This window comes from Artemia franciscana, chromosome 3 (assembly GCF_032884065.1).
Source record: "Artemia franciscana chromosome 3, ASM3288406v1, whole genome shotgun sequence".
Classification (NCBI taxonomy): Eukaryota; Metazoa; Arthropoda; class Branchiopoda; order Anostraca; family Artemiidae; genus Artemia; species Artemia franciscana.
The window spans coordinates 33,831,923-33,858,159 of NC_088865.1; the positions used below are offsets into that span (position 1 = coordinate 33,831,923).

Consider the following 26,237-nt stretch of genomic DNA (forward strand, 5'->3'; position numbering starts at 1 on the left):
TCCAAGGGTAGATGTTTTTCCAGGTCGAGCGCAAGGACATGAAGTATGCTGGAGTAACGACAAGGTGTCGTTTAATTTCATGAGAATTTGTTTGTGGACGCCAGCTCACTTTCTAGATATACGAAATGGTCAACCCATTCGATTCTTTTCCCCCTGGATCGTAATTTTTCTAGTTGGAAGGCCTGTATTTGTATCCGGATATTACCCTCATAGCTTTTGTCTTGCTAGCACTGGTTTTCTTAGGAACTAATTGCGTCATCAATATTGTTAAATCCTATTTGCACCTACTGTAATTGTTCGTTGAAGCGATTAATGTCAACTGCGTATGCAAGCAAGTCAAAATGATTTTAATTTGAGAGAACTCTGTCACTAGTTTCAGTATAATAGTCAGGAATAGGCAGAATAGAGTGGGAAGAGTAGGCATTTTTACAGTACTCCTGTAGAGGTGGAGAAATACTTCGTGAGGGCTTCACTAGATTTTTTTTCAATTGTGTAAACCTTTTGTTTTTGTGTCAGTATTTGGTCGTAGAGCGACTAGGAAACACGAAATATCATAAAGATTCCCAATCAACGATTTTTGCTTTTTTTTTTTTTGATAAAATGATTAAAGAAAAACGAACCCTAATAATCTTAGATTACCCTACAGTGTTTATTGTGTCCTATGTAGTTATCATTTTTCTTTCTAGTTCATTATTACTATAATTTGTTGTTTGTCAAACACTGATGCGTTTTGTGAACGTTTGCAATATTTAATACCAGCCTTCACACAGAAGTCTATGATGGATCTGTTTGAATCTAGGTTAGTTACCATAAAAAAAGAAAACAATATAAAAGTCTCGAAGAATGGTTAACCAATATATAGATGGTCCGCTAACTTTTAGCTATTTCAAATTAATTGCAATAAGCTTAAAGCAGGATTTCTATTCTCGAATATTCTCGAATATACCCTTTATTCTCAGTAATGGAATTTGACCGCCCATGGTAATGATCAGCTAGTAGAGAGCGATTCTTAACAAAGAAGTTTGAAAACGATAATACATCCTAACAATTTAATTTTTATGCTGAAATCAAAATTGTCTATGGATCTTGTCCCTTGAAGCATTGTCCCGTTCTACCGTCAGTTTTTTAAGTGTCTAAAGTAAATAAGATCGCGGAGCAATTAACTACCGTTTTCCATCGTCTTGTCACTTAGAGTAAAATTTTGGATTTAGTTAGGCCAAACATGGTAAATGTAAACAATATTATTCAAAGATTTTTCAGAGGTATAATCCCCTACCATGTCTTATGAACGTGTTGAGTCTTTTTAGTAATACAATTTCTTTAATTCCAGCTCTATTGTCCAACAAGGACCCTTCAGACGCACCTCACTTTCTCTCTACTTTTGACCGCATTCCTTTCCTTGATTTTTTTTTTCTAGTGCTAGTACTCTTCAACAAAAAGCAAATCTTAGAAACTATCTTCATAATGAGGGCTTGATATCCCTGCGACAGTGATTGGTCGTTCAAACGATTGTTTGACATAGATAACAAGTGGAAACTCTGAAAATGCCCCCCTTCTATTCTGAATGGGAAAATAGAGCCAAATCAGTTCCAACACACCTGAAATATGACCCCAAGTCGTTACAATTTAGTTTGAAGAAATAAATTATTTATGACACGTGTGCTAAGGACGCCATTTTCTAATCAAGCTCTCCTGATCATTGAGCTTCTTGTTGATGCTGATTGAATGTCGAAAGTTCTGGGTGTCATATTTGATTAAGAAAGAAGACAAGAGAGAGAAATTAGTGATTTGAAAAAAGAAAAGAAAATAAAACGGTAAAAGGTTGGCCCAACCTCAATACAATCATTCCTGGTGAACAAAAGAGAATAGAAAGGGAGTCACGTAGCTGCTATCCATACAAAAAAGCGATTTTTCTTTTTTTTAGATAGGGGGTGGTGGTGTAAACCTAACGATGGGTGTTTAGTGACGGATTTTCAGCTGGTGTACTTTTTATTTTTATTTCATGCCATTTTTGACAGGGCTCCATCTCAGAATTTAAAAAAAATATTCTTATTATACAGATCATAGTTCTGAATAAAAGTTCTTATACCAAATGAGTATTCATGGGAAATGTTCCTCGTTTGACAGTTTCTTAGAAAACACATTTTTAAAATTTAGAATATTATGGTCAGTGATTCGCCCTTCACAAGATAACTTCAAATGGCAAAAAAAAGAACAGTATAATCGAAATAATCGATGTTCGAGCTGGGAGTAAATTTATTTGTTCAGAAAGCATCCGGTTAACAGAATTCACAAACAAATGAGTTAAAGCTAAGGTAGGGTCCCGGGCTTTTTTAATAAGACAGAAAATGTCAAACCAAATTAAAAAAAAAATTGACATATTATTTTTATGCGCCGAAGCAAGCATCTAAATACGTAAAAGCTGAAGTAAATTTATATTGTGTTCTGTTTACCATATATATGTGAAAGTAAAACTAAATTTTAAAATCGACAAATTGTTTTATCTTATGAGGTATACACGTTTAAAATTAGTTTTTATCGTTCTGTAAAGATATTAGATTAAATTGTTTAACAAATTTACTTTGATCTTAGTAAGAATAAAAAAATCGTGTAAAACTAAAGGCCATTTTTTTTTTTATTTTCCTTCAGTATTTTCAAACTAATAAAGCTTATTGAAGTCTACAGAGGTTTCATATTTGGTGTGAAAAAAGATCACTAGATTCAGATTTTGCTATAACTCATCAATTTGTAAATTTTGTTAATCCGAGGCTTTGTGCATAGACATATTCACTAAGAACAAAGATCGTTCTACTTTTGGTCGTGCGATTTGCCATTTTGAGATAAATGTAATAATTGTTTTCTCTTACATGTCATTTGACCTAATAATACAAGAGCTAAGAGCTCATATGGCACTTGTGACGAGGCCGGACGAGCCAAGAGCCAAGAGTTCATATGGTATGAGCTCTAACAAAATTCTAAGAATCAATAGATTGATTTTAAAGAAAAATCGGAGGCTTAATGCCGGTCGGGATTTAACATAATAGCTCTGAGTCACGAGGTCCTTCTAAGTATCAAAATTCATGAAGATCCGATCACCCACTCGTAAGTTATAAGTACCTCATTTTTTCTACTTTTTCCTCTCCCTTCAGCCCCCCTCCCTCCCAGATGATGTAATCGTGGAAAACGACTTTATCAAGTCAATTTGTGCAGTTCCCGGACACGTCTACCAATTTCCACCGTCCTAGCACGTCCAAAAACACCAAACTTGCCAAAGCACTGAACACCATCCCCTAACTCCTCCAAAGAGAGTGGATCCAGTACGGTTACGTCAATCACATATCTACGACATTTGCTTATTCTACCCACCAAGTTTCATCCCGATTTCTCTACTCAAAGCGTTTTCCAAGATTTCCGGTTTCCCGCTCCAACTCCCCCAATGTCAACAGATCTGGTCGGGACTTGAAATAAGAGCTCTGAGACATGAGTTCCTTCTAAATGTCAAATTTCATTAAGATCCGGTGACCCGTTCTTAAGTTAAAAATTCCTCAATTGTTATTTTTTTTTAAATTAACACCCCCCAGCTCCTCTAAAGTGACCAGATCCGTTCCAACTATGTCAATCACATATTTATAACTTGTTCTTGTTCTTCCCATGAAGTTTCATCCCGATCTCTCCACTCTAAGCGTTTTCCAAGATTTCTGTTTCCCCCCTCCAACCCACTATGTCCCCGGATCCAATTCGAATTGAAAATGGAGCATCTGAGACATAAGATACTACTATATGTCAAGTTTCATTAAGATCCAATCACCCATTCGTAATATAAAGATACCTCAATTTTCACGTTTTCCAAGAATTCTTGTTTCCCTCTCCAACCTCCCCCCCAACGTCACCGGATCTGGTCGGGATTTAAAACAAGAGCTCTAAAGCACAAGATCCTTCTAAATATCAAATTTCAATAAGATCTGATCACCCGTTCGTAAGTTACAAATACCTCATTTTTTCTAATTTTCCGAATTACTCCCTCCCCCCCCGCAAATCTTCCAAAGGGGGCGGATCCAATCCGGTTTTGTCAGTCACGTATCTTGGACGTGTTTTTATTCCTCCCACCAAGTTTCATCCTAATCTCCCCGCTCTTAGTATTTTCCAAAATTTCTGGTCCCCCCCCCCCCAATGACGCTGGATCCGTTCGGGATTTAAAATGAGAGATCTGAGTTACGAGGTTCTTCTAAATATGAAATTTCATTAAGATACGATCACTCCTTCGTAAGTTAAGAATACCTCATTTTTTCTAATTTTTCAGACTTAACCCTCCCCCCCCCCTTCCCCAACTCCTCCAAATAGAGCAGATCCGTTCCGGTTATGTCAATCACGTATCTAGGACTTCTGCTTATTTTTCCCACCAAGTTTTATCCCGATCCCTCCGCTCTAAGCGTTTTTCAAGATTTTAGGTCCCCCCCAATCCCCCATATGTCACCGGCTCTGGTCGGGATTTAAAATAAAAGCTCTGAGACACAATGTCTTTCTAAACATCAAATTTCATTAAGATCCCATCACCGGTTCGTAAGTTAAAAATACTTCCTTTTTTCTATTTTTTCCGAATTAACCGGCCCTTCACCAGAGGCGCCATTTGGGCCAAATCTTGGGGGTGGGCATGGGGCATTTGGCAGAACTTAAGACTTTTATTATGAATCTAACCTATTTTCAAAGTTTACAATTATTAATAGCAAATAGCGTAATTACCCCAAGGGCCGTCAGGTAATTACGGTCTTTGGCTAATAGGCGTGCAGTTAGTTCAAATCGTTTGAACAGAATGGATTATGTTGGATATAATGGATAATTATGGCCGGAAAAGGACCCTTTGTGGTGGAAGCTTGGGCCCCCTGGAAAATCTGGGGTGGGCATTTGCCCACCCCTGATCCCCCCAAATGGCGTCTCTGCCCTTCACTCCTCCCCAGATTGTCAAATCGGGAAAACAACTATTTCTAATTTAATCTGGTCCGGTCCCTTATACGCCAGCCGAATTTCATCTTCCTAGCTTACCTGGAAGTGTCTAAAGTAGCATAACCGGGACCGACAGACCGACAGAATTTGCAATCGCTATATGTCACTTGGTTAATAATACCAAGTGCCATAATAAGAAATCCATACAATACGTGGCAGCTTTTCATTTTTTCTAAATAGCTCAGCATTTGAAATTGAGTTTGCTCGTTAAGTGTTTGTCGATTCCTCAAAGCCTTGTCAGCTTTATTTATGCGAGCTGATTCCACTAAGCAGCGTTCGAAAGCCGGTTCTATCCCCTCCAAAGCCAATGCCTATGGCCTGGATCGAAAGCTTCAGAGTAAAGGCAAGCGAAGCAACTTTTGTTATTGCTTTATCACGTCAATGATAATTTTACCCCCCTTTGGATTTATTTCTGTTGACCATAAATACTCAGTGGCAGCCGCAAAACTTCAATGTTTGAAGATGAAAATCTTCATAAATTCATAACTAAAATGTTCGGAGATTTTCACTTGTATCTTCCGATTTTTGTATCTTTGATTTTTAGGTATGACTCACCAAGTGAGGACAAGAAATAAAGTTATACGATTGCTACTTACTAACAGTTTACTTCAGCAGCAAGCTACCTGAGGGCAGCATATCTGCGAATACTTCTCCTTCACTCCAACCTATTCGAAGTTTCTCTCTTCACCCCCCCCCACGTAGTTACAACTTTCTTCAAATCCTTCCTTATGACCTCTTTCCACTCCATTCGGAGGTGATCCGCTTTTCTTCTGACCCTAGATTGATGGCGAAAGTGGAAAATCTTTGACAGTGTGTCATCCTTCGTCCGTAAAACCTGGCTTAGCTATTTTAACTTTTCTTTTATCACAACCCGTACGAGTGAGGCTGCTCGTGCCACAACTTACTATTTGATATGCGATCACCCTAACGAGTACATAGGCTATCCTTAGGTTACTCCTTTAGAAGACATTTCACATATATTGCTTAGCTTCTTAATTCCCCGTAATCTTCTTTCAGATTTAGCATTTCAGAGCAAGCCATGGTTGATCACTGTCAAGAAACTGGGTCTCAATATTACAATCTTTATTTGCGGGCTTATGGTTCATTTACATGTTGCGGAAATCCGTTTGGATTTAGTAATCCGTTTTGAGATTCCGCCCGTTTTCGTGCTTCAAAAACTCTCTAGCTTTCCGCAACGATTTGACCAAATTGTTGGGGAATGCTAGATTTACAATCAATTATGATAATACACAGTAGTGTTTATGATAATTTTTTTAATTACGAATAAGGGGCTGTCAACTCTACCCCTTCCTTATTTACTTGTGGTGGTGCAGTCATTGACGATAATTTCTTGGAAATCGTTGCTTTGTTGTGACAACGAAAAGGAAGAAAAATCAGCCTGGAAAAACTAATATTTTTAGCTATACGAGCTTATCATATGGAATTGTCATATTTTTCTGTGAAAAGAGATCTTTGCATATTTCTTGAATTTATTATTGCATTCAAGAATAGAAAAATACCTGGCTGTGTGTAATCGTCTGGATTTTCTCACAAATTTATGATTCACCATAAATAATTTTGAGGGGCTTAGTGACCAGTTTTGCATATGTGTCAACATTTACAAGATAATAAGTCTTTACAGGTACCTAGAATTTGGTTTAAGATAATGTTGTATATTTCGTATCTATGAAACCTACAAGCTCTTAAACTAAACCCTAAGAGTATCAGCTTATTTATCCATTATGTGTTTTTGAAAAATCAAATATCTTTGACATTTGGGATGTTAGATTAAATAAATAGTTGTGTAGGATTTATTTCCCCCTTTGGTGCCCGAGAGTAAAACCAATAAGGAGATCTTTGATATTTTCAAATATTAAGGAATAAATTCAGCGCATGATGTCAAGTGTTCCAAGTTTTTACGTTTCGCCCTTTTTCATTGAGAAAGTTCACAGAAAGAAGGGAAAATTCAAAATCTGAGAAAGATAATTTTCCATTAAAATGATTAGCATTAGTGTAAGTTTGGTAGATACCCGTATTTAAAAGTATCTCCCCTATGGTTTAATCCTTTTGACTTGATGAATTTTTAATATGTTCAATTCAGTAGAATGTTTCTACTCATAAATTTTCCTGCTAAAAATCAGAATCTAAGATATTAACAATAAACTTTAGCGAGAGGAAACATTTTTTAGAACTGAAATACCATAGCTTCTCTAGCTTCCTTTGTGTTTAAAATTTATGTTTTTGATTGTTATTTGATAGCTATATAGTCTTGATTTTATATTTATAGATGGCGCACTGCTTGTAAATTGTAACAGTTTTTTATTTTCTATTTGACCCTCTTAACCAATGAATACGCACTCTTCTGTGTTGTTGAACACATCTTGACTATGAGTAAAACAATACTATTGGTCAAATTATTGAAAAACTAGCTCTTGGATAATATTTCTTCACGTTGATTGCATTGCTGATTGACAAATAATTGACAATTTATAAAACACCCTCTCTGGCATAATTTTGCTTCTCAGGGTGACGTCAGAAAGTGTTTTCCTTATCTTGGCAATTACTTAGGTTTATCTGTAGACAATTGTCGGTAATTCAGAATTTTACACTTCTAGTATTGCTTTATTAATTAGCTTCTACTAATTCACGTTTGCTATTGCGACTAATCTGCGCTCACGGGGAAAAAGCGCGAACAATAGTTTACTTCCATCTTCCCACTTCTAATATATCCCAGACCATTAGCCACCAATTTTGTCTTGCTTTTCATGCTAATTGTTATCTATTAATTTGAATAACCCCGTTCATAATTAATGGGGAAAAACATGTCTATAAAAGCTACACAAGTCAAAATGATTTCCTTTTATCCTTGTAAAAATAGTTCATGGTTTAAGAACTTACATGGATTTTTGACAGTTGCGGAAATTGAAAATTTAGAGATGTTGACAACTCCAGGTCAATTTTTCCAGAAATTACTGAAGGATATATAGTAGAAGTAAAATAATATCAACCATTTTTCTTTTCCCTCTTGTAAACTTAATAATACTTACTTTTTTTTAGCATATCCTGCTATTTTTTTAATGCGGCCGAAAATGTACTTTTTTAACAGCTCTTGAAGTAAAATATGGCCCTTTTTGGATAAAGTCTGAGACAAATACAAGAATAAATCCGGAAACTTAGAATTTATATTATGAGTTCTTGGTCCATTGATATTTGAAATTGCCAAATTCTTGGTAATTAAGCTTAAATTTTTAAAGGTTTTTGTCCTCAGGAATAGACCCAGAGAGGGAGTGACAACTAATCTCCTCGTCTTAGGCTGCCAAACAGAAGTGGCGGTCACCGAAATTCTAACCTACAATATGTCGATCAAAAAAGAAAGAAAGAAAAATGAGACAAAGATATGATCTAGTCATGCCCTCTCCCTCGGTTCCAAAACCTTTAATGCACATTTAGCTCGTTAGATAGGTTTTAATTTTAATAATTTGGACTATTTTTTAAACTTTGGACACCCGTTCTTAGATAATGTAGTACTATCAGTTGGGTTCCGGCCTTGATTCTGAAAATTTATTCTGATCAAAATTATGTTATTATATTTTCTTACTATCCAGTCTTGATATAAAATAAGGCCATCGATTGTTCAATATCACAAACTAACCTAGATTTGTTCCTTCCAACACTTAACCTCGTTATTGCCCTTTCTATTCCTGAATTTGCTCTAGGACGTTCTATTTCCTTGTTGACAGGGGAAAAATAAGACAAGGCAGTTATTGGATAAAAAAAGTCTAAAAGTCAGCGCCTTGTCGGTAAGTGCAAAATCAAACTGGTAGTGTTGACAGATATTCAAAGAGAACGGCGGAGGTTTGCCTCGTGTTGACATTTATTGTAAATCATTTCTTAAGGTAAAGAAAAAAGATGGTAATGCGAAACCACAAAAACAGTATTAGTCTATTTCTGTACTTTTTACGGAAAAACAGAAGAGACAAATTGAAGAAACATTTAGATAACTTCGAAGACCACACTGCCTTTCCATGACGAAAAACTGACCGCATTTTTAGAATTTGTTCTCCAAAATTCATTGAGGAGGAATTATTATTGCTAAAAGACATTTTAATAAGTAACCATTATCCGGGTTGGTTAGTTGACCAGATTTTTTCGAAAAGAAGGAAAAAATTTCTAGAATGTTCTGACGATATTCTGGAAACAACAGAAAAGAAAGATATCTTTTGTTCTCTACCATATGTTCCAGGTTTGAGTGAAAAACTTAAAAGAATTTTACAAAATAATGGTTTAAAGGTAGCTTTAAGAGGTAGTAATACTTTGGCAAGTTTTTTAAATTCTGAAAAGGATCGAACTTCCGTAGAGCAACAAAGTGGGGTTTATAAAATTCCATGTACTTGTGGAAGCTCTTATGTGGGACGTACTAACCAGAATTTAAGAACGAGATTGCTACAACATCATAATTCCATTTCATCGTCTTTAAAGCAAAATACCAAACCTGAAGATTTCACGTCGGCCCTCGCGGAGCATATCTTTAATTTTCCAAATCATTTTATTTTGTTTGAAAATGTTTCTTTGATTTCTAGGGACCATGGTTTAAGGCAAACTTTCAGGGAAACAATCGAAATTAAAAAAATTCTATTCAAGAATAATTCCATAAACAGAGATACAGGTGAATTTGGATTGAACTCAATTTATGATAATTTACTGAGGTCAAATAAAGTAAATATCACTTCACCTAAGAGCTATGACCTCTATCCACGTAACACGTCAGTTAAATCTAATGAACCGGAACCGAAAAGGTCAAGGCGATTTGCCTCGGCTGTTGCATTGAAAAAAATAAGAGCAATAAACTATATGTAATTAGTTTATTAAGTATAAATTCTGTTTATTTTTTATTCATGTCTTTTAGTTTTACTGCTGATGATGAACACTGTATATGTGTTCGAAATATCCAGTTAAATAATTTTATATTTCACTGTCAATAAAAAGGTATCATCCCTATTTTGAACTGTTTTACTTTCGTGAAGAAACATTAAAGAAGAAACAGGAGAAAACAGAAGAAATCGAAAACATTGTAGCGTTTAATCATTTGGAACATGATAACTGCGAAGTTTAACGCAAAGACATCAGATAAGCTCAAGTAGTTTAAGTACAATATTTGAAATGACAACAAATAAACTACGAATACCCAAACCAACAAAAAGTACTTGCGATGGCCAAAAAACACTTGCAACAACAAAAAAGTGAGAATTATAAATAAATAGAGATTGAACCGTTTCTCAGTAAATTTTTTTGCAAGGGAATACTTGAAGAGGAAAGAAGGGTTTGGAATTGGTATGAGCACCATGCGTTTTTATTGCATGTTACCCTAGAAAAAGAACCCAGAAAAAATCGTTTTATTTCTCAGATAATAAAACTTTCGTATGAACCTCACTTGAAACCTTTTGAGCAAGTCCAACCACCTCCCCTTCAAAATCAATAATCACGTCTAAATCTTCTGCTGGTCAATTAAATCCTTTTTATAACAAATTGAATACTGTTCACATTTCTCTAGCGTTCGATTTTGAAAAGCACAGTTTATAGCAATCAATAAGGAAGTCACTAAGGCCACCCAAAATCTTAACACGATCCTGGCTGAAACTATTCTTGAGTAATTACCGTTTTAATTTCTCAGACTATTGGGAAAATAATGGTAAATGTTGTTTTTTAAGCAGATAAATATTGATAGGTGTCATCTTATTGGCAGTGAACCTATTTTGATTTTGGACGGCTGAATGGCTAACCTCCTTACTTGCTCAGACTTTATCAAAATTCGTTTACTGAAATAAAAGATATACACAAATATATGTGTATACATACATGAAATAATTAGATATACAGAGATATATATCTAATACTTATATTAGCTCTGTGCAGCCGTAAGCAACCTAAGACAAATTTCTTTTCCCGTCATTTTGTTTACCTTATTCTATTAAATTTTTCTTACTGCTTCTTTCTTTTCTCAGAAAACTACTGTTTCTTTCTTTTTGGCGCTTACAGTAATTCATTTTTTCTTTTTCTTTTCGGCCTTGAACATAAGCTATTAGAAAGCTTATCTCGGCGATATCGTAACTGACATATTCACACTCCTAAGATAATTTTCCAAAACCTTTTTACTAAGCTATTCTCAAAGGCGTTATCAGCAGGAATTTTTTTTTCAGCATGGACATTGTATAATTAATTGCGCTTTGATTCTCCTAATCTAGGTTCTTCGGCTGATCCCTATTGCTCTGTCGAAGTTGTCTTTGAACGTAGGAAAATTTCCGACGGGAAAGTGACTATTAGCAACTAAAGACGTCAGCATGACAAAAAAACTATAAAACAAATCACATCAAAAATTCGTTTATATGCATTTTCGTTGTGTTTTTACCAGTCGGACAAACGTTTTTTTGGGGGGAGGGGGGGGGGTCAAACCCCCTAGCTCCCACATTGGATACAGCCTTGGCTGACATGAATACCAGCCAAAAGGTTCTGTCATGTTTGGTCTTCTCACTTTCCATTTTAATCATTTGATTTTTAAAGATGCAGATTTTGTTTTTTGAAATTTGAAAATTTTTACTGTAAATATTATTCTACCTATTTTAGGCAAAGATGGCGAAAGTGGACAAACGTTATCATCATTAAATTTCTTAGAAATCTTTCTAAACATTGACTTTTCACAGCATTACTTGAAAGGTCTATACATTCTACTGCTGATGTTACAATATATTCTTTTGCTGCAACTTTTATCTAAGTTTTTACATTACTTATTTTTGTGATTTAAATAAAAGACACATGGGCTTAATTCACGATTGTAATACGGATGATCTAGGTTAATCTGTTTTCAACCCTTTTTTCTACCTTCGAACATGGTTCAGTGGCAGAATAGCTTCCCATTAAAGGCTATTTTTATCAGAAATGTTGGCTCTAAATTCTGTTTGATCCATCCCATAAATTTCAGGTAGATTTAAAAAAGCAAATATTAAAGATTGTTTGCTATTGTTTGATTATTTATCATTGATGACGGAAAATTAAGTTATTTGATTTCCTTCTTTGTGTGTTTTGTTTTCGTCTCCCTGTGTTTGGGATGTCTTTCCACGCCCCTCCTGCCCGATATTTAGTTTTTTACTTATCCTTGTTACTTCTCTTTTATGTGTTTTTTTTCCTATTTTGTTCGTTTTTTGCCGTGTTAAATTCTGGAATTATTAGTATGATGAGACGTTGATGTTTTTTCTATGTTTTTGCATTGTACCAGTCATACGAGCTCTGTCCTGTGTTGGGACATAATATTGTTTTTGTAGGCCTATTTTTTAAGTTGAATAATAAATAACCGGTATGTGGCCCACAATTTACAACAATCTATGACAATGACTTTACAATGATCTACAACCACATAATAAATTTTGAACAGTTACTGTATTTGACCCCCTCTTGAATGGTTTAACACCTGAATCTGTCTCTTTTCAGGAGGCAGAAAGGAAAGAAAGAGAGGAGAGGGAAAGAAGAGAGAATGAAGAGTATTTAAAACTTAAAGAATCTTTCGCAGTTGAAGATGAGGGCTTTGAAGGAAGAGAAGAGGACAATGACCGTAATCTTTTGCAAGACTTTGTTAATTATATCAAAGTAAGTCATATCCAAGATATTTTTTTTCGGGGATAGGGGTTTATAAAAGAATTTTCTTCGGGGATGGTTTTTCAAAAAAAAAAACATAAAAAACGCATCAACATTTTGTTTATATTGATTTTCAATACGCTTTTACGATTCGAAAAAGCATTTTTTTGGGGGGGGGGGTCAAAAACCCTACCCCCCCTCTGGATACGGCCTTGGTCATATCTTCTTTTCTTCGTTATTCTAATCATAGGAATTAATAAAAATAATGCTATTTGGTGGTCTAAATTTTTGTGTCAAGTTTGTGTCAATTTTTGTGTCAAGTTTATTGTTTGTAATGTACAAGATAATAAGTGGTCAGGGTAGTTTTTTGCCGTTTTTGGTGTTACTGACGCTTGAAAAGGTAGTTTCAGCTAAGGTGATGCATTGTTTAGCCGTGGAGGAAGGGTTTCTATTGAGTTTGTCTTTTCTGCTAAGTTATGTATCCGAAATGAGTATTTTGATGTTTAGGCTGTATATTTTTAATTGTTTTAGTAGTTGCTATTTTTTAATGTTTCTTTGTACAAAAAATAGCTTCCGATATACTAAAAATACAGATTAATCCTTTATGACTATCCCCGTTTTTTACTTTATTTGCCCATGTCTAGAAATATTAAAGACAGAATCTATATTTATGAGTTGTAAGAATTGCAGCCAAAGAAAAAAAAACCTTTCTTGGACCTTTCTTTAAGACCTTCTACAGGATTAGGAAGAAGGTCTATTTAAAAACTCGTATAAAAATTCCTAAATAGATTGAAAACCTATATGGAAACTGAGGTTTATTTAGATTTTTGCTATTCCTCCTTGTGCGTCTTAAGTTATGTTTCTGTCTTTCTTTGCGAATTTAACAGTGAAAAATGAAGGGAAAATTTGGTAAATTAATTCCATGAGATTTTCTATAAAAAAAATAGTAATTACCATGAGTAGTAACTTCCAGAAAGAAAGATTTTTGCTGTTCTTCGTTGTGCTTCTTAAGCCTAAGTTTCTTTTTTTCTGTCTTTCTTTGCGAATTTAACAGTGAAAAATGAAGGGAAAATTTGGTAAATTACTCCCAGGAGATTTTTCATGAAAACATTAGTAATTACCATGAGTAATTACTTCCAGAAAAAAACAATTTTGCTATTCTTCGTTTCGCTTTTTAAGACTAAGATTTTTTCTGTCTTTCTTTGCAAACTTAACAGTGGAAAACGACGGTAAATTTCGTAAATTACTTCCATGAGATTTTCCATGAAAATAATAGTAATTACCATGAGTAATTACTTCCAGAAAAAAAGAAATTTTTGCTATTCTTCGTTGTGCTTCTTAAGCCTAAGTTTTTTTCTTTCTTTGCAAATTTAACATTGAAAAATGGAGAAAAAATTTCATAAATTATTTCCAGGAGATTTTTCATGAAAAAATAGTAATTACTATGTGTAATTACCTCAAGAAAAAAAGTTTTTTGCTATTCTTCGTTGTGCTTCTTAAGCCTATTTTTTCTGTCTTTCTTTGCGAATTTAACAGTGAAAAATGAAGGGGAAATTTGGTAAATTACTTTTATTTGATTTCCCATGAAAAAAATAGTAATTACCATGAGTAACTACTTTCCAGAAAAAAGATTTTTGCTATTCTTCGTTGTGCTTCTTAAGCTTAAGCTTTTTTCTATCTATCAAAAATTTGGTAAATTACTCGAATTCAATGTGTAGTGTTTCAGTAAATGCGTTGCTAAAATAAAAAATAGTATGCTTAATGGAAAACTGATGTTTATTTATTTATTAATTGAAAACGCGTCTACAAAAACGTGAAAAGGATGGAGGAAAATTTGAAAAAAAAACTAAAAAAAGAGAACAATAGTACGAAACGAAAATCAACAAAACCAATAGAAATCAAGTAAGAACTCCAAATTATAAATTGATCAAGGGCAAAATAAGAATAAGGACAATATAAAAACAAAGCAAAACCAAGGACTAAATAACAACAAAATCAAACGAAGTGAAAGCCAATTCACACATACAACATTAACATATATCCTACACAAATAAACAAAAGAATAGATATCCGCAATAAATACACGGAATTAACACAGATCACTTAAATACTATTGAATAAATCCTAAATAATATTGAACTAAAACGGGGCAACTTATGTTATTTATCTATTTTTGAGCATATTTTTGGGATATGTCGATTTTTGCAATATCATGAATTCGTTGGATTGTCTTCTGCCTGAAATGTCTGTTATTTGTTTCCTAGACTAAACTCACGTTTTATTTACGATTATCTTTCTTTTGCGAGACCATCGATGTGTCAAAGAAAAGAAAGGTTGCTCGCAATTTGTTTTTGTAAAAGAATCAGCCTAGAAATTTTATGGGTAACACTCAAGGTGTCACCCATAGGTGACACCTTTAGTGTCTGCAAAACTATTTTAAAGATTAACGTTTAAATTTATTTGCATTTTATGTAAACTAATTTAATTACAATAAGCATCATTTACATTATATCATTCATATTAACCTATTTATTAAAATTTAGCATCCTCTTCTTCTTATATTATTTTAATATTCTTATAATTTATTGTTATTAATTAAAAATTTTTTTTTTCACAAAATAAGTTTTTCAAAGAAAAGTAAAGAGCTCCACTAAGCCGAGAATGTATATAAAAAAAATCAAATAATCTTCCAAGCGTAACACTATCACAAATCACTATCAATAAACCAATGAAACTCAAAAGAACAAAAATTAACATGAGTAGAGCTGATAACCCCTATGCCTTCTCAAGACCAGAACACAATTTGTGCTTTACTGAAAAAACAAACTAACAAATGACCGTGGATTGTCAGTTTAATTGACGTAAACTGACGTTTTCCCCCTTAATGTTTTGATAATTTTTAATTTATGAAAGCAAGAAAGATGAAAAAATTTCAAACGTATTTTGTTTTCAGTAAAGCGCAAATTGTGTTCTGACCTTGGTTCTAAGGGGAAGGGGGTTGCCATCCTTAAAGACATCCCGGACCTTTCAATTATGTTGAAAAAAATGGCTATTTCAAAATTTTAATTTGGGGGAAATGGTGGGCGTGGAAAGGGGGATAGTTGCCCTATATTCACTTTTGATTATTGAAAAGGGCAGTAGCCCTTTCAATTTCCAATCGAATAAACCTTTTTTGAAGTTTCTACGACAACAAATGGCTATCTCAAAATTTATATCAGATGGATATCGGGATAGTTCGATGCGTGTGTGTGTGTGTGGGGGGGTGTATCCACCCTTCGATCACTCTGAATCTTAAAAAGGGCACTAAAACTTCTCATTAGCAATCCAGTGAGCCTTCTCCAAAGTTTATATGATCACCCTTTCTATATAAACCTTAAATGTCCCCATGGCATAATTTACCACCCTTACCCAAGGGGTTGGGGGGGGGGGGTTATCTTCAAATGCATAATTTCCGGACCTTTCAACTACATTAAACAAAATGGCTATCTCAAAATTTTTATTGAATGTGTCTGGAGAAATGGTGGGGGTGGGAGGGAGGTTAGTTGGCATCTAATCACTCGACTGTTAAAAAGGGCACTAGCCATTTCAATTCCCAATCGAATGAGCCCTTTTTGAAGTTTCTACGACAAGTCCTTCGATACGAAGTGCCCTGGCCTAAGACCCACAAAAAAAATAAGTAAATAATATATTGTGCCCACATCGTTCTTTACTTAGGCAGCGCTACTGCGCTGCGCATGATTTATGCTTTTTCATTTCCTCCATGATCATAATTGCTTTGAAAATTGTCAGATTTAGTTCACCACTTTTTTACAATCCCAGCATTGCCATTTAGGTTTGTATGAACCATGCAGGTTTATATAAACAAAGCAACTTCTATAGTCCCTGTCTCTTCTAAAATCTTACTTTCTTTTATAATTAATAATCAGAAATGGAGCCTGATCTGGAAATTCAAGAAAAATTAATCGAATTCGCTTCCATGTTAGCTGGTCTTGTCATTTTCATTATCTTCTGTTGCGTGCCCTAGCCCCAGGTTATGTGGAAGTAACGGCTCAATATTGCTCTGTCAGCCTAATCATCCAGTAACCTTGAGGATTGCAAGAAAAATTTGTAATTAGTGATTAATGATATCTCAATTTGGTACTAGTGCCGCTCTAGTGTCGAATGTCATACTATTTTTTGTCAAGAAATCCCCCGCAAATTCTTTAAGTTAATATTTCATTGTGAAAATCTGTGTAAAATTTTGAACTCATTTTCTATAACGATTGAAATTATTTTTTGTCCCATGTAAAAGTTCTATCCCAAGAGTATGGTTACCTGATAGAAGTGGTAACTAGCGCTAGTGTCGGTAAAAAACATCAATGCCATCTAGCGTTTTGCGACACATAGCAGTTTTTGGATCTTTTTAATCGTTTTTCTGACAGGAACTGAGTTCAGCCTCTTATATCTAAACTAATTTTACCAAGTACACAAATTAAATTAGTTATTCTTATTATTACACTGAAAAAATGCCAAATTTCGCCAGACGCTAGATGGTGTTGAGGTCTTTTGACACACTAGTGCGAGTTCCCATTCTTGTAAGTTACCCACACTCTTTGGTTCTATCTTAAAAGAGATTTAATCTCTTTTCTGAAAATTAATTGGAAAAAACGATACAGGCGTGTGGCTCCAAGGTGGTGCTTACATCGAAGTATAATTTGGCTAATTGAAAAAAATGGTTCGTCCTTCCCTGGATCTGTCAACAGACTCTGATCAAAAAGTGTCAACCTAAGTAGTGGTGGGTCTCTACGTCCAGAGCTAACATCCTGAGGCTATAATGATTATAGCCTAAACCTCATTACATTTACCCTAAACCTCATTGTATATACCCTAACCTCATTGCATATACCATAAACCTCATTAGCATCATATTCCTGTTGGGACATGATTAATATATATTCGACCTTCACTGAATAAGATGAATGAGCAGTATTATAATACTTAATATTCAGTAATCCTCCGACATTTATATGAATAGTTTTTTTTATTTGGGTTGAATGAAACTGGTCTTATGACACGTGCTTGGGTAAAGTAAACCGGATGCATTTTATAATACGAACCGAATTTTATTGAATCGAAAAGCGACAAATCTGCTACCCCTTTGTGTCTTATGCCACGTGCTTGGTTAAGTTAAATCAGTGAACTTGTGTTCCCCATCAATTGCTGCGGAATTTTTTTAGAGGAACTTATGGTCATCAGTATCCCACCTCCAATGAATCCCCAATACCCCCCTCCAATTCCCCCCCATTTTTTGGACTTAAATTTTTTTGGGACTAAGAATTTTTTGGACTTAAAATTTTCCGAACTTAGAATTTTTTGGAATTTAGAAGTTTTTGGAATTTAAGTTTTTTGGGGACTTAAAATTTTTGGACTGGCGAACATGGTTTTTTGGATTTTTCTCATTTGGCTGCCCCCGTGGTACTACATGGCTGGTCATCGACACTACCTAGTTGATTGTATGTTTTCAATGAGTATCTTTTTTTTCTACATTGGAAGGATAAACACTTGCATCCTATTTTAAAAAATGTGAAGATAAAATATTCCAAGAAAGTGTGTGTACATGATCAAACTACCCTTACATTGAATGCTGCCAAAGACGAATATTTGAACTATGAAGCAAGCAAAAATGTGAATCTTATTGGAAATTTATGTGTGCGTTGTCATGACAGTGAGAGATTAAAATCCTTTGGAGTACCGAAAAGATTCAACTCTTATGATGATGGGTATGTGAGAGTAACATTTCAAGAGATAATACCACTCACAGAAAGTGCAAACATAAAATCTTCAGTTGATGATGAAGGTCAGCTTCATGCTTATGGTTCCGGCAATATTTTACCTGTTGATATTAGCATTCAAATGAAATGAAAGGGAAAAAAAGACCTATTGTTGCAATCATATCATAATGCATATCTTGTCTATTCGCCAAAACTGTTACCTATGTAAAAATAATGTAGCAAATCACAGTGAAATTGAAAGCAAATTAAAAAGGACATTGACAGGTAATTTCACCAAGGAATATAAAGAAGAATCAATGAAAAACAAAGCACCTGCAAACGCTACTAGTATAATCGACAGTTTACCAAGAGATACACTCAATGAATTATGCATTACTTTGTTATGTTTCCATTATTTTTAGGATACGCTAGCTAGTCGAACGTTTGGAGTGTTTTTTAAAAAGCCGGAGATCTAATAAACGACATTTTCAGTGACAAAGATACTACTAGCGGGCTCATAGGGAGTATATTAAAATCTGAGGTTAACAGGGCTTTAACCAAAGTTTGAGAGACATGAGCTGGATTTTTCCCAAAATTCACACATACAAGCCAATACCTGCTCAGACACACAGACACAGACAGAGAGAGAGAAGGAGAGAAAAACACATGTAAACAAACAAGCAAACACCCGCTCAGACAAACAGGCACAGAGAGAGAGAGAAACACATACAAACAGACTTTGTCATACACACATACACACAAAGACAGACACAGAGACCAGCAAAGATCCCGCTCAGACACACTTGTATCTCTCTCTCTCTCTCTCTCTCTCTCTCTCTCTCTCTCTCTCTCTCTCTCTCTCTCTCTCTCTCTCCTCTCTCTCTCTCTCTCTCTCTCTCTCTCTCTCTCTCTCTCTCTCTCTCTCTCTCTCTCTGTGCTTGTGTGTCTGAGTGGGTGTTTGCTTCTCTGTGTCGATTTTGAAAAAAAAAACAGTTCACCTCTCTCAGACTTAGGTAAAAAAACCCTTTTAACCTATCTGAGATTCCAGGCTGCAGATTTCAGATCCAGATTTTCAGATTCAGACTCCAAGTCAGCCTGCTAGTAGTATCTATGTCTCTGAAACTGCCTTTTCTGACATCTCCCACTTTTTATGGCACTTGGTATTTACCACTTGACATATAGTGATCAAAATTTCTGTCGGTCTGTCCCTGTCTGTATGTCTGACTATTGGTCCCGCTTTTGCTAGGTTGGGCACTTAAGCTATGACGATGAAAGTTGGCAGGCGTGTCAGGGACCAGACTATAGTCGCTTCCCCGATTCGACCATCGGGGGGGGGGGGTAGTGGAGGGGTGGTTAATTGAGAAAAATTGGAAAAAATGAGTTAACTTACGAACGGGTCATCGTATCTTAATGAAATTTATATTTTGAAGGATCTCGTGCTTCATAGCTCTTATTTTAAATCAAGAACGGATCCGGTGACATTGGGTGGAGTTGGAAGGGGAAACCGGAAATCTTGGAAAACGCTTAGAGTGGAGAGATCGGGATGAAGCTTGGTGGGAAGAAAAGCACAATTCCTAGATACGTGATTAATATGAATGGGACCGATCCGCATTTTTTGTGAGAGTTTTTTTTGGGGGAGGGGGGTATTTCGGTTAATTCGGAAAAATTAGAACAATTGAGGCATTTTTAACTAACGAACAGGTGATCCGATCTTAATGGAATTTGATATTTAAAAGGACCTTGTAACTCAGAACTCTTATGTTAAATCCCGACCGGGTCCGTTGACATTGGGGAGAGTTGGAGGGGGAACCGGGAATATTGGAAAACGCTTAGAGTGGAGAGATCAGGAGGAAAATTGGTGTGAAAAATAAGCACAAGTCCTAGATACGTGATTGAAATGACCGGAACGGATCTGCTCTCTTTGGGGGATTGGGGGGGGGGGCAATTCGGAAAAATTAGAAAAAAACAGATACTGTTAACTTACGAACGGGTGATCGGATCTTAATGAAATTTGATATTTAGAAGGATCTTTAAACACAGACTTCTGATTTTAAATCCTGACCGGATGCAGCGCCGTTGGGAGGGGGGAAGTTGGAGGGGGAAACCGGAAATCTTGGAAAAGGCTTAGAGGGGAGAGATTAGGATGAAACTTGGTGGGAAGAATAAGAAGAAGTTCTAGATATGTGATAGACATAACTGGAATGGATCCGCTCTCTTTGGAGGAGTTTGAGGGACATAATTCGGTAATTCGATAAAATTAGGAAAAATGATGTATTTTTAACTTACGAGCGGGTTATTGGATCTTAATGAAATTCGATATTTAGAAAGACCTCATGTATCGGAGCTTTTTATTTTATATCCCGACCGAATCCGGTAACAGTGGGCGAAGCTGGAGGGAAAACCGGAAATCTTGGAAAACACTTAGAGTAGAGAGATCGGGATGATACTTGGTGGGAAGAATAAGCACAAGTTCTAGATACGTGATTGGCATAACAAGACCGGATTTGCTGTCTTTAGGGGAGTTGGGGGGGGGGCTAATTGGAAAAATTAGAACAAATGAGGTATTTTTAACTTACGAATGGATAATCGGATCTTAATGATATTTGTTATTTAATTGTATCTCAAAGCTGTTATTTGAAATACCAACCGTATCCGGTGATACGGGGAGGCGAGTTAGAGGGGAAAATGGGAAATCTTGGATAACACTCAGAGTGGAGAGATCGGGATGAAACTTGGTGGGAAGATTTAGCACGAGTCGTTGATACATTATTGACATAGTCGGACTGGGTCTGCTCTCTTTGCAGGAATTGGGGGGGGGGGGGGGTTAATTTGGAAAGATTCGAAAAATTGAGGTATTTTTAACTTAAGAATGGGTGTCCGGATCTTAATGAAATTTGATATTTAGAAGAAACTAATGTCTCAGAGCTTTTATTTTAAATATCGATCAGATCTGGTGGCATAGGGGGGGGGGGGTTGGAGGGGGAAACGGGAAATTTAGGAAAACACTTAGAGTGGAGAGATCGGGATGAGACTTGGTGGGAAGAATAAGCACATTTCGTAGTACGTGATTGACGTAACCGGACTGGTTCCACTCTCTTTGGGGGAGCTGGGGGGGGTCCAGTGCTTTGGCGAGTTCGATGCTTCTGGACGTGCTAGGACGATGAAAATTAGTAGGCGGGTGAGGGACCTGCACAAATTGACTTGTTAATAGTCTTTTTCTGCGATTTGACAATCTGGGGGCTGAAGAGAGAGGAAAAAATTTGAATAAATGAGGTATTTTCAACTTACGAATGGGTGATTCGATCTTAATGAATTTTGATATTTAGAAGGACCTCGTGTCTCAGAGCTCTTATTTAAATCCCGACCAGCATTAAGCCTCTGATTTTCCTTTTTAATCAATCTATTGATTCTTAGAATTTTGCTAGATCTCAAGTCATATGAGCTCTTGGCTTTCGGCTCTTCCGACCTGGTCACAATTGCCATATGAGCTCTTGGCTCTTATTAATAAACATTCTAAACGTTCGACTTAAAAGCGTACCCTAAAAATAAATGGAACAACAAAGTAACGCATAAAATATTAGTTAAATATTGGCATTTAGAATATCATCTTAAAAATAAAAATGATTGCTTTGAATCCATTCCCTGAGATACTTCATTGTGTTTTTTCTTCACGTGGCAGTTATTCCATTTTAAAGTTATACAGTAGTGTCAACTTGGTTTCAGCTACTATTGCATCACACAATTTGTCATTATTGTTATTGGGTTCATTGAATGTATTTCTTGGTAAAATATTGATAGTACTAGTACAGTTTGAGGTGCTTTTTTTTCATCGATTCGTCATTGTATATACCATGGATACGTCATTGTATATTATCTACCAATTTCCTTGTTATTTTAGTTTTGATTTCACTGTCTATTACCAGATTATTTTTACACAGGTAACAGCTTTGGTACGTAGACAAGATATGCATTATGACATTAGTACAGCAGTAGGCTTGTCTTTTTTCCCTTTCCTTTCATTTAAATTCTAATACCAGAAAGATGATGATAGGATATATCAACAGGTAAAATGTTACCGGAACCATAAGCGAGAAGTTGACCTTTCGTTATCAACTAATAGTTTAGGTTTGCAATTTCATTGAGTACTCGTATCTTTGGAAGTGTTACTTTTGCTTATCCACCAGCGAAAGAGTTGAATCTTTTCGGTAGTCCAAAGGATTTTAATCTCTCACTGTAATGACAACACACATAAATATTGCTAATAGGATTTCCATTATTGCTTACTTCAATGTTAAAATATTTGTTTTTGTCAGCATTCAACGTAACGATAATTTTATCATGTACACACGCTTTCTTGGAATATTTTATCCTCACTTGTTTTTAGAAATATGATGCAAGTGTTTATCCTTCCAATACAGAAAAATGCTGATTGAAAACATACAATAAACTAGGTATTGTCGATGACCAGCCATAGAGTACCACGGGGGCAGCCGCATGAAGAAAAATCAAAAAAATTATATTCACCAGTCCAAAAAATTCTAAGTCTAAAAATTGTAAATGCCAAAAAATATTTTAAGCCCAAAAAAGGAGAAACAAAAAGTTGGGGGAGGGGGGTATTGGGGCCCCTTGGAGGTGGGACATGGATCACCATAAGTTCCTTCTTAAAAAGCCATAGCAATTGATTAATTGGAAACATAAGATCGCCGGTTTACTTTACCCAAGCGCTTGTCATATGAAACAAAGGGGTAGACGATTTGTCGCTTTTTGATTCATTAAATTCGGTTAGTATTTGATTTGAAAATGTATCCGGTTTACTTTACCCAAGCGCGTTTCATGAGACCAGTATCATTCAAACCAAATAAACAAAATTCATATAATTGTCATTGGAATGCTGAATATTAAGTATTATAAAACTGGTCATTCCTCTTATTCAATTTAGATTGAATATATGTTAATCATGTCCTGACAGGAATATGATGCTAATGAGGTTTAGGGTTTATGCAATGAGGTTTAGCGTATATGCAATGAGGTTTAGTCTATACTCATTAGAGCCTCACGCTGTTAGCTCTGGACGTAAAGACCCACCACTACTAACCTACTAATAAGAATTATTGTATGGAATATTCTGAATGAGTAGGCAGCAGTTACGTCTCAAATTTTGAGAAAATTTGAAATTTTTATTTTCATCTTAGTTGCCTACATTTCCTTATGAGCGTAATTTTATGCTCAGACTATATGTTAAGGTTTAAAAATATGGATTTGCATACAATGATTTCAAAACTTCATCTCAGAATTTATCTCAGTTTTTTTTCTTTTTTTAGGAGAAAAAGTAAAACCCTCTTTCAAAGTGTTGGTTCATTCAGTTGAGTAGAAAATATAAGTAGCGAGAACAACAGGTTTTTTTCTGTTGTCTAGCCTAACACCTTTCGGTGCCTAAAACTTCAAAGTATGGAGATTTGAATGTATGCTTACAAGATTCTGATCTGTTTTCCCTGAATTCCAAGTGCAGAAGTGTCCTAGACGCTCCTATCTTGTCGGTTATTTTGATGGTATAAAAAATTTCTCTTCTCGATTCTGCCAATTTCTTTGGATTGCAACATTTTAGCAATTACAAATGTTATGTTCAGACAGAGATTAGTGCATAAACTAACACGGAATCCACTTAATGGAAAAACTGGAAATCTTCTAGACCATATATTCCTTAATCGTAGACTAGCTTCATCAATCTTAGATGCTAGAGTATACTGTAGTACAGTGATGGATTTTGCTAGTAATGGCCATCCTTTGGTAATCGGAGAGGAAAGTTCTGAAACAAAAAACTTTGTAAATCTGCATAAATCCACTACGAGAAACAAATTGTTCCCAAAAACTTTCATAATGAACAACAAGTTTACATCGTCATTTTACTTAATGTGAAATTAGTATATTTTTAAAAGTAGCGATGAAATGGGATGAGGGGGAGAGAACCTCTTTTACTAAGGGGAAAATTATACAAGCACTAAAAACTAACAATATAAATCCTTATTAAAAACCAAATTTATGCTAAAACTTTGAAAAAGTAAAATTACCCTATGTATGAGAAGAAGCTCTGACCCCCACTCTCCATCGATCCTTACATTAAAGCTACCTTGCACTTTATCAGAACGATGTCTGCTGTAACAGTTTTTTTTTTAATTAAGCAAGTATAATATTTTATTGTTTTTAAAAGCCAATTAATGAAAAAGCGAACAATAAAATAATATTTATTGTATATATATATATATATATGTGTGTGTGTGTGTGTGTGTGTGTGTCTGTCTGTCTGTCTGTCTGTCTGTCTGTCTGTCTGTCTGTCTGTCTGTCTGTCTGTCTGTCTGTCTGTCTGTCTGTCTGTCTGTCTGTCTGTCTGTCTGTCTGTCTGTCTGTCTGTCTGTCTGTCTGTCTGTCTGTCTGTCTGTCTGTCTGTCTGTCTGTCTGTCTGTCTGTCTGTCTGTCTGTCTGTCTGTCTGTCTGTCTGTCTGTCTGTCTGTCTGTCTGTCTGTCTGTCTGTCTGTCTGTCTGTCTGTCTGTCTGTCTGTCTGTCTGTCTGTCTGTCTGTCTGTCTGTCTGTCTGTCTGTCTGTCTGTCTGTCTGTCTGTCTGTCTGTTGTGTGTGTGTTAAAGCCTGCCGTGTACCAGACTCCAGAGACGACCCAAAACCACAAATTCAAAATTGTTAAAAATATTTCGTCACACAACAACCAAGATAATGAAATACCCAGATCTGAATGGGATAGAATTCCAGGACAATCAATATCGAATTCAACGTCAGTGTACAGAATCCCGTTGAAGAATTTTTTGTCCAACGACCTGGACCATCCGACACGGCAAGATCAATCCAAACAGCTAAAGGCATGGAAAAAATGTCTGAGATAATGCTGATACTTAATGAATTTCAATTCAAAGAGCACTTAGAGTGTATGTGACAACGAGCATCATAGCGAATCGCAAACGAAAATGAAGTACAAAGAAGTCTATGGTTAGAAGACATGCGACACAAAATGTGCGGTTTAGAAGACAAGCGACAGTGGGAATAATATATATAAGAGCCTGTCGCGTGTCAGTACCATGGACCGGATGAAACTCTGTCTCCTGGTACTCTATGCATACGAATGCGTAAATATTTATAAGTTTAAGCGTTATTTATGTATCTGTCTGTTCTATGATCTGTTGCTAAACTGTTTAAGCTAGAAATTTGAAATTTTCCGTAAATAATCCTGGGACCATAAGAAAACCATTTATGCGAAAGGGCACTTTTCGTTTATTAGTTAGAATTGTGATGTCATGAACAAAAAAGGAAGGGTGGCTAAAAGGAGGGCAACGGTACCTCCCCAGTCACTTTTTGGAGAATCCTTTTCGGCATTTTCTTATGAACCTTGAAATCAATACAAAGACAATGCTTCAGTTCCCATCGAAACACTCTGAATTGGTAGATGGAATGAAAAGTTATGGTTCGCTTGGCTGAAAACTTTTAACTGGCTTGCATATCTTCAATTGAAGTCTGAGCTTTTTACCTTTGATTAGGCAGGCATTTCGAGTTCGTGAATTCTCGTCACTTGATAAGAGAAAGATTCTCTTGATAAAAAAATGATATCTTGATAAAAATCTTGATAATAATCTTGATAAAAATGGCATCAAAGAAATTTGAAAACCACCTGTGTTCAAAACATCAATGTTTGGATATTCAAAATTCATCAGGAATTCTATGTTGAGAGCCAATGATTTAATAAAGCAATTAGAATACTCGATAAATAAAAGGATTCAGACATCCAGACTACTTCAAACTGTGGAGATAAGGGCAAGACCTAAACCGATTGACAAAACACACCTCTTCAGGCTAAGG

At 35.5% G+C, this 26,237-nt stretch overlaps 1 protein-coding gene across 1 annotated transcript in view; it reads left to right on the forward strand.

Annotated features, from left to right (window-relative positions):
* The window catches only part of LOC136025201 (DDRGK domain-containing protein 1-like), a 135,436-nt gene that overhangs the window by 62,145 nt on the left and 47,054 nt on the right, over positions 1 to 26,237 (forward strand). Inside the window, exon 5 of the mRNA XM_065701001.1 lies at positions 12,484 to 12,639. Within this exon, the coding sequence (XP_065557073.1) occupies positions 12,484 to 12,639 (156 nt within the window). The remainder of the gene's footprint in view (positions 1 to 12,483; positions 12,640 to 26,237) is intronic.